Genomic DNA, 9,604 nt, shown 5'->3' on the forward strand with positions numbered 1-9,604 from the left:
GACAGGGTCCCTGGGGGCACCGACACCCTTAGGAAGGCCCCTGGAAGTGCCACCGACCCTGGGGAAGTCCCTGGGGGTGCCTCCGCCCCTTGCTATGCTAGGCCCTCCTGGGGAATCACTGCCCCTGTAAGGGCTCCTTGGAATGCCATTGCCCCTGGAAAGGCAACTGTGGATGCCACCGCCCTTGGGGTCACTGCCACCCTTAAGGAATGCTGACGCTCATCTTAGGACCCCTGTGGGCACCGCTGCTTCTGTGAGGGCTCCTGGGGGCACTGTCACCTCTGGGAGATCCCCTTCGGCCAATTGTTTTTGCACTATTTAGAACTCTGAGAGATATGACGTTTAATAAGTACAACGCCCATCACATTTCCAGTATCATCGCATCCTGAACAATGAAAAGGAGACTAAATATCCAACAGGAAAACATAAGTTGGGGTGTTGTGCTGACTGACTGGCCTGTTCTCCTATTGGCTGTAATTTGGTGGATTTACAGTTTACTCCACCAATCACAGTTAAGCAAGGTATTTCTGGATGCATGCATTATGTATGATACCAAAATCAAGATCCTGGGGCCACTGCCACCCCTGGGAGAGCCTCTGGAGACGCTGCCAAATCTGGGAGTGCCCCTGGGGTTGCCACGATCCCTGGGAAGGTCACTGGGGTCGCGACAGTCTTTGGCAGGGCCCCATGGGGCGGGACCTCGCCTGGGAAGGCCCCTAGTGTCGCCGCCGACCATATGAGGGTCCCTTGGGGCGTAGTCGCACCAGGGAGGTCCCCTAAGGCTGCCGCCGCCACAGAGAGGGTCGCTGGGGGCACCGACACCCAGGGGAAGGCCCCTGGAAGTGCCACCGACCCTGGGGAAACCTCTGGGGCCGCCACCGCTCCTACTACACCCCTTCGGGGAATGAGCGCCCCTGTAAGGGCTCCTGGGAACGCCATCGCTCCTGGGAGGGTAACTGTGGGTGCCACCGTGCTTGGGGTGACTGCCACCCTTAAGGCGGGCTCCTGGGGGCACCGACGCTCTAGTTAGGACACCTGTGGGCACCGCTGCACCTGGAAGGGCTCCTGGTCGCACTGTAACCCCTGGGAAATCCCATTGGGGAAGTTGTTTTTGCACTATTTAGAACTCTGTAGAGATATGACGTTAAATAAGTACAACGCCCATCACATTTCCAGTATCATCACATCCTGAACAATAAAAAGGAGACTAAATATCCAACAGGAAAACATAAGTTGGGGTGTTGTGCTGACTGACTGCTCTGTTCTCCTATTGGCTGTAATTTGGTGGATTTACAGTTTACTCCACCAATCACAGTTAAGTAAGGGATTGCTGGATGCATGCATTATGTATGATACCAAAATCAAGATCCTGGGGGCACTGCCACCTCTGGGTGGGCCCCTGAAGATGCTGCCAAACCTGGGAGTGCCCCTGTGGTTGCCACCATCACTGAGAGGGTCACTGGGGGCGCTACAGACCATGGCAGCGCCCCATGGGTCGGCGACTTGCCTGGGAGGGCCCCTAGGGTCGCCGCCGACCCTATGTGTGTCCCTCTGGGCGTATTTGCACCTGGAAGGTCCCCTGAGTCTTCCGCCGCCACAGAGAGGGTCCCTGGGGGTGCCGACACCCTTAGGAAGGCCCCTGGAAGTGCCACCGACCCTGGGGAAACCCCTGGGGGCGCCACCGCCCCTGCTAGACCCCTTGGGGGAATCACCGCCCCTGTAAGGGCTCCTGGGAGCGCCATCACCCCTGGGAGGGCAACTGTGGATGCCACCGCATTTGGGGTGACTGCTACCGTTCAGGAGGGCCCCTGGGGGCGCCGACGCTCTAGTTAGGACACCTGTGGGCACCGCTGCTCCTGGAAGGGCTCCTGGTCGCACTGAAACGCCTGGGAAATCCTATTGGGGAAGTTGTTTTTGCACTACTTAGAACTCTGAGAGATATGACGTTAAATACGTACAACGCCCATCACATTTCCAGTATCATCACCTCCTAAACAATAAAAAGGAGACTAAATATCCAACAGGAAAACATAAGCTGGGGTGTTGTGCTGACTGACTGCTCTGTTCTCCTATTGACTGTAATTTGGTGGATTTACATTTTAGTCCACCAATCACAGTTAAGTAAGGGATTGCTCGACACATGCAATATGTGCGATACCACGATCAAGCCCCAGGGGCACCGCCACCTCTGGGAGGGCCTCCTGGAACTCTCCCAGAGATGCCGGTGCCCTGGGAGGGACTCTAGGAGTGCCGCCACTGTTGTTAGGGCCCTTAGTGGCGCCACTGCCCCTGGTAGTACCCCTGGGGTTGCCACCAACCCTGGGAGGGTCACTGGGGGCGACTTAGCCCTGGCAGCGCCCCATAGGGCGGTACCTGGACTGGGAGGGCCCCTAGGGTCACCGCCGACCATATGAGGGTCCCTTATGGCATAGTCGCACCAGGGAGGTTCCCTGAGGCTGCCGCCGCCACAGACAGGGTCCCTGGGGGCACCGACACCCTTAGGAAGGCCCCTGGAAGTGCCACCGACCCTGGGGAAGTCCCTGGGGGTGCCTCCGCCCCTTGCTATGCTAGGCCCTCCTGGGGAATCACTGCCCCTGTAAGGGCTCCTTGGAATGCCATTGCCCCTGGAAAGGCAACTGTGGATGCCACCGCCCTTGGGGTCACTGCCACCCTTAAGGAATGCTGACGCTCATCTTAGGACCCCTGTGGGCACCGCTGCTTCTGTGAGGGCTCCTGGGGGCACTGTCACCTCTGGGAGATCCCCTTCGGCCAATTGTTTTTGCACTATTTAGAACTCTGAGAGATATGACGTTTAATAAGTACAACGCCCATCAGATTTCCAGTATCATCGCATCCTGAACAATGAAAAGGAGACTAAATATCCAACAGGAAAACATAAGTTGGGGTGTTGTGCTGACTGACTGCTCTGTTCTCCTATTGGCTGTAATTTGGTGGATCTACAGTTTACTCTACCAATCACAGTTAAGTAAGGGATTGCTGGATGAATGCATTATGTATGATACCAAAATCAAGATCCTGGGGTTACTGACACCCCTGGGAGGGCCTCTGGAGATGCTGCCAAACCTGGGAGTGCTCCTGGGGTTGCCACCATCCCTGGGAAGGTCACTGGGGTCGCCACAGTCTTTGGCAGGGCCCCATGGGGCGGGACCTCGCCTGGGAAGGCCCCTAGGGTCGCCGCCGAACATATGAGGGTCCCTTGGGGCGTAGTCGCACCAGGGAGGTCCCCTGAGGCTGCCGCCGCCACACAGAGGGTCCCTGGGGGCACCGACACCGAGGGGAAGGCCCCTGGAAGTGCCACCGACCCTGGGGAAACCTCTGGGGCCGCCACCGCTCGTACTAGACCCCGTCGGGGAATCACCGCCCCTGTAAGGGCTCCTGTGAACCTCATCGCCCCTGGGAGGGCAACTGTGGGTGCCACCGTGCTTGGTGTGACTGCCACCCTTAAGGAGGGCTCCTGGGGGCAACGACGCTCTAGTTAGGACACCTGTGGGCACTGCTGCACCTGGGAGGGTTCCTGGTTACACTGTAACCCCTGGGAAATCCCATTGGGGAAGTTGTTTTTGCACTATTTAGAACTCTGTAGAGATATGACGTTAAATAAGTACAACGCCCATCACATTTCCAGTATCATCACATCCTGAACAATAAAAAGGAGACTAAATATCCAACAGGAAAACATAAGTTGGGGTGTTGTGCTCACTGACTGGCCTGTTCTCCTATTGGCTGTAATTTGGTGGATTTACAGTTTACTCCACCAATCACAGTTAAGCAAGGTATTGCTGGATGCATGCATTATGTATGATACCAAAATCAAGATCCTGGGGGCACTGCCACCCCTGGGATGATTTCTGGAGACGCTGCCAAATCTGGGAGTGCCCCTGGGGTTGCCACCATCGCTGGGAAGGTCACTGGGGTCGCCACAGTCCTTGCCAGGGCCCCATGGGGCAAGACCTCGCCTGGGAAGGCCCCTAGTGTCGCCGCCGACCATATGAGGGTCCCTTGGGGCGTAGTCGCACCAGGGAGGTCCCCTGACGCTGCCGCCGCCACAGAGAGGGTCGCTGGGGGCACTGACAACCAGGGGAAGGCCCCTGGAAGTGCCACCGACCCTGGGGAAACCTCTGGGGCCGCCACCGCTCCTACTAGACCCCTTCGGGGAATCAGCGCCCTTGTAAGGGCTCCTGGGAACGCCATCACCTCTGGGAGGGCAACTGTGGGGGCCACCGTGCTTGGGGTGACTGCCACCCTTATGGAGGGCTCCTGGGGGCACCGACGCTCTAGTTAGGACACCTGTGGGCACCGCTGCACCTGGGAGGGTTCCTGGTCGCACTATAACCCCTGGGAAATCCCATTGAGGAAGTTGTTTTTGCACTATTTAGAACTCTGTAGAGATATGACGTTAAATAAGTACAACGCCCATCACATTTCCAGTATCATCACATCCTGAACAATAAAAAGGAGACTAAATATCCAACAGGAAAACATAAGTTGGGGTGTTGTGCTGACTGACTGCTCTGTTCTCCTATTGGCTGTAATTTGGTGGATTTACAGTTTACTCTACCAATCACAGTTAAGTAAGGGATTGCTGGATGAATGCATTATGTATGATACCAAAATCAAGATTCTGGGGTTACTGACACCCCTGGGAGGGCCTCTGGAGATGCTGCCAAACCTGGGAGTGCTCCTGGGGTTGCCACCATCCCTGGGAAGGTCACTGGGGTCGCCACTGTCTTTGGCAGGGCCCCATGGGGCGGGACCTCGCCTGGAAAGGCCCCTAGGGTCGCCGCCGAACATATGAGGGTCCCTTGGGGCGTAGTCGCACCAGGGAGGTCCCCTGAGGCTGCCGCCGCCACAGAGAGGGTCGCTGGGGGCACCGACACCCAGGGGAAGGCCCCTGGAAGTGCCATCGACACTGGGGAAGCCTCTGGGGCCGCCACCGCTCGTACTAGACCCCTTCGGGGAATCACCGCCCCTGTAAGGGCTCCTGGGACCGCCATCGCCTCTGGGAGTGCAACTGTGGATGCCACTGACATTTGGGATCACAGGCTACCTTTAAGGAGGGCCCCTGGGGGCGCCAACGCTCTAGTTAGGACACCTGTGGGCACCGCTGCTCCTGGGAGGGCTCCTGGTCGCACTATCACCCCTGGGAGATCCCATTGGAGCAGTTGTTTTTGCACTATTTAGAACTCTGAGAGATATGACGTTAAATAAGTACAACGCCCATCACATTTCCAGTATCATCACCTCCGGAACAATAAAAAGGAGACTAAATATCCAACAGGAAAACATAAGTTGGGGTGTTGTGCTGACTGACTGCTCTGTTCTCCTATTGGGTGCAATTTGTTGGATTTACATTTTAGTCCACCAATCACAGTTAAGTAAGGGCTTGCTGGACGCATGCATTATGTACGATACCAAAACTAAGCTCCTGGGGCAACGCCACCCCTGGGAGGCCTCTGGATGCGCTGCCACACCTGGGAGGGCCCCTAGAAGTCCCGCGGCCATTGTGTGGGCCCCTGTAGTTGCCACCATCACTGAAAGGGTCACTGGGGGCGCTACAGCCCCTGGCAGGGCCCCATGGGTCGGTGACTTTCCTGGGAGGGCCCCTGGGTTCGCCGCTGACCCTATGAGCGTCCCTCTGTAAGTATTGGCATATGGGAGGGCCCCTGAGGCTTTCGCCGCCACAGAGAGGGTCCCTGGGGGTGCCGACACTCTTACGAAGGCCCCTGGAAGTGCCACCATCCCTGGGAAAATCCTTGGAGGCACCACCGCCCCTGCTAGTTCCCCTGGGGGAATCACCGTCCCTGTAAGGGATCCAGGGAACGCCATCGCCCCTGGGAGGGCAACTATGGGTGCCATCGCTCTTGGGGTCACTGCCATCCTTAGGGAGGGTCCATGGTTGGGCCCGTGGGGGCGCCGACGCTCTTCTTAGGACCCCTGTGGGCACCTCTGCTCCTGGGAGGGCTCCTAGGGCACTGTCGCCCCTGGGAGATTCCCTTGGGGCAGTTGATTTTGCACTATTTAGAACTCTGAGAGATATGACGTTTAATAAGTACAACGCCCATCAGATTTCCAGTATCATCGCATCCTGAACAATGAAAAGGAGACTAAATATCCAACAGGAAAACATAAGTTAGGGTGTTGTGCTGACTGACTGCTCTGTCCTCCTATTGGCTGTTATTTGGTGTATTTACATTTTGCTCCACCAATCACTGCTAAGTAAGGGATTGCTGGATACATGCATTATGTATGATACCAAAATCAAGATCCTGGGGCCACTGGCAGTGCCCCTGGGGTTGCCACCATCCTTGGGAAGGTCACTGGGGTGCCATAGCCCCTGGTAGGGCCCCATGGGGCGAGACCTTACCTAGGAGTGCCCCGAGGGTCCCCGCCGACCCTATGGGTGTCCCTTGGGCGTAGTTGCATCAGGGAGGTCCCCTTAGGCCGTCGCCGCTACAGAGAGGGTCTCTGGGGGCACCGACACCCTTAGAAAGGCCCCTGGAAGTGCCACCGCCCCTGCTAGGCCCCAAGGGGGAATCACCGTCCTTGTAAGGGATCCTGGGGATGCCATCGCCCCTGGGAGGACAACTGTGGATGCCACCGCCTTTGGGGTCACTGCCACCGTTAAGGAGGGCCTTTGGTAGGTCTCCTGAGGGCGCTGACGCTCTTCTTAGGACCCCTGTGGGCACCGCTGCTTCTGGTAGGGCTGCTAGGGGCACTGTCACCCCTGGGAGATCCCCTTCGGCCAGTTGTTTTTGCACTATTTAGAACTCTCAGAGATATGACGTTAAATAAGTACTGCCCATCAGATTTCCAGTATCATCACATCCTGAACAATGAAAAGGAGACTAAATCTTCAACAGGAAAACATAAGTTGGGGTGTTGTGCCGACTGACTGCTCTGTTCTCCTACTGGCTGTAATTTGGTGGATTTGCATTTTATACCACCAATCACAGTTAAGTAAGGGATTGCTTGATGCATGCAATATGTACGATACATGATCAAGCCCCTGGGGGCACCGCCACCCCTGGGAGGGCCCCTGGTGATGCTTTAAACCTGGAGTGCCCCCTGTGGTTGCCACCATCACTTTGAGGGTCACTGAGGGCGCTACAGACCCTGGCGGCGCCCCATGATTCGGTGACTTCCCTGGGAGGGCCCCTAGGGTCGCCGCCGACCCTATGTGTGTCCATCTGGGCATAGTTGCACCTGGGAGGTCCCCTGAGGCTTCCGCCTTAGGAAGGCTCCTGGAAGTGCCACCGACCCTGGGGAAACCCCTGGGGGCGCCACCGTCCCTGCTAGACCCCTTGGGGGAATAACCGCCCCTGTAAGGGTTCCTGGGAGCGCCATCGCCCCTGGGAGGGCAACTGTGGATGCCACCGCATTTGGGGTGACTGCTACCCTTAAGGAGGGCCCCTGGGGGCGCCGACGCTCTAGTTAGGACACCTATGGGCACCGCTGCTCCTGGGAGGGCTCCTGGTCGCACTGTCACCCCTGGGAGATCCCATTGGAGCAGTTGTTTTTGCACTATTTAGAACTCTGAGAGATATGACGTTAAATAAGTACAACGCCCATCACATTTCCAGTATCATCACATCCTGAACAATAAAAAGGAGACTAAATATCCAACAGGAAAACATAAGTTGGGGTGTTGTGCTGACTGACTACTCTGTTCTCCTATTGACTGTAATTTGGTGGATTTACATTTTAGTCCACCAATCACAGTTAAGTAAGGGATTGCTCGACACATGCAATATGTGCGATACCACGATCAAGCCCCAGGGGTACCGCCACCTCTGGGAAGGCCTCCTGGAACTCTCCCAGAGGTGCCGGTGCCCTGGGAGGGACTCTAGGAGTGCCGCCACTGTGGTTAGGGCCCTTAGTGGCGCCACTGCCCCTGGTAGTACCCCTGGGGTTGCCACCAACCCTGGGAGGGTCACTGGGGGCGACTTAGCCCCTGGCAGCGCCCCATAGGGCGGTACCTAGACTGGGAGGGCCCCTAGGGTCACCGCCGACCATATGAGGGTCCCTTATGGCATAGTGGCACCAGGGAGGTCCCCTGAGGCTGCCGCCGCCACAGACAGGGTCCCTGGGGGCACCGACACCCTTAGGAAGGCCTCTGGAAGTGCCACCGACCTTGGGGAAGTCCCTGGGGGCGCCTCCGCCCCTTGCTATGCTAGGCCCTCCTGGGGAATCACTGCCCCTGTAAGGGCTCCTTGGAATGCCATTGCCCCTGGAAGGGCAACTGTGGATGCCACCGCCCTTGGGGTCACTGCCACCCTTAAGGAATGCTGACGCTCATCTTAGGACCCCTGTGGGCACCGCTGCTTCTGTGAGGGCTCCTGGGGGCACTGTCACCTCTGGGAGATCCCCTTCGGCCAATTGTTTTTGCACTATTTAGAACTCTGAGAGATATGACGTTTAATAAGTACAACGCCCATCACATTTCCAGTATCATCGCATCCTGAACAATGAAAAGGAGACTAAATATCCAACAGGAAAACATAAGTTGGGGTGTTGTGCTGACTGACTGGCCTGTTCTCCTATTGGCTGTAATTTGGTGGATTTACAGTTTACTCCACCAATCACAGTTAAGCAAGGTATTGCTGGATGCATGCATTATGTATGATACCAAAATCAAGATCCTGGGGCCACTGCCACCCCTGGGAGAGCCTCTGGAGACGCTGCCAAATCTGGGAGTGCCCCTGGGGTTGCCACGATCCCTGGGAAGGTCACTGGGGTCGCGACAGTCTTTGGCAGGGCCCCATGGGGCGGGACCTCGCCTGGGAAGGCCCCTAGTGTCGCCGCCGACCATATGAGGGTCCCTTGGGGCGTAGTCGCACCAGGGAGGTCCCCTGAGGCTGCCGCCGCCACAGAGAGGGTCGCTGGTGGCACCGACACCCAGGGGAAGGCCCCTGGAAGTGCCACCGACCCTGGGGAAACCTCTGGGGCCGCCACCGCTCCTACTACACCCCTTCGGGGAATGAGCGCCCCTGTAAGGGCTCCTGGGAACGCCATCGCTCCTGGGAGGGTAACTGTGGGTGCCACCGTGCTTGGGGTGACTGCCACCCTTAAGGCGGGCTCCTGGGGGCACCGACGCTCTAGTTAGGACACCTGTGGGCACCGCTGCACCTGGAAGGGCTCCTGGTCGCACTGTAACCCCTGGGAAATCCCATTGGGGAAGTTGTTTTTGCACTATTTAGAACTCTGTAGAGATATGACGTTAAATAAGTACAACGCCCATCACATTTCCAGTATCATCACATCCTGAACAATAAAAAGGAGACTAAATATCCAACAGGAAAACATAAGTTGGGGTGTTGTGCTGACTGACTGCTCTGTTCTCCTATTGGCTGTAATTTGGTGGATTTACAGTTTACTCCACCAATCACAGTTAAGTAAGGGATTGCTGGATGCATGCATTATGTATGATACCAAAATCAAGATCCTGGGGGCACTGCCACCTCTGGGTGGGCCCCTGAAGATGCTGCCAAACCTGGGAGTGCCCCTGTGGTTGCCACCATCACTGAGAGGGTCACTGGGGGCGCTACAGACCATGGCAGCGCCCCATGGGTCGGCGACTTGCCTG

The 9,604-nt window shown here is 56.9% G+C and overlaps 2 protein-coding genes across 2 annotated transcripts; both read right to left on the bottom strand.

The window, feature by feature from the left end:
* Nucleotides 1-3,028: 3,028 nt before the first annotated feature.
* On the bottom strand, nucleotides 3,029-3,409 carry LOC121861692 (galectin-3-like). The gene has a single exon (XM_042359585.1). It carries the CDS (start codon nucleotides 3,407-3,409, stop codon nucleotides 3,029-3,031), a length of 381 nt encoding a protein of 126 aa, XP_042215519.1.
* A 3,034-nt stretch (nucleotides 3,410-6,443) lies between these two features.
* Nucleotides 6,444-8,034, bottom strand: LOC121861694 (basic proline-rich protein-like). The gene is made up of 3 exons (XM_042359586.1): nucleotides 7,998-8,034; nucleotides 7,075-7,509; nucleotides 6,444-6,778 (listed from the first exon to the last, which is right to left on the bottom strand). Exons 1-3 carry the CDS (start codon nucleotides 8,032-8,034, stop codon nucleotides 6,444-6,446), a joined length of 807 nt encoding a protein of 268 aa, XP_042215520.1.
* Nucleotides 8,035-9,604: the final 1,570 nt, after the last annotated feature.

The sequence above is a fragment of the Homarus americanus genome, unplaced genomic scaffold, assembly GCF_018991925.1.
Source record: "Homarus americanus isolate GMGI-L3 unplaced genomic scaffold, GMGI_Hamer_2.0 scaffold44808, whole genome shotgun sequence".
NCBI classification, from domain to species: domain Eukaryota; kingdom Metazoa; phylum Arthropoda; class Malacostraca; order Decapoda; family Nephropidae; genus Homarus; species Homarus americanus.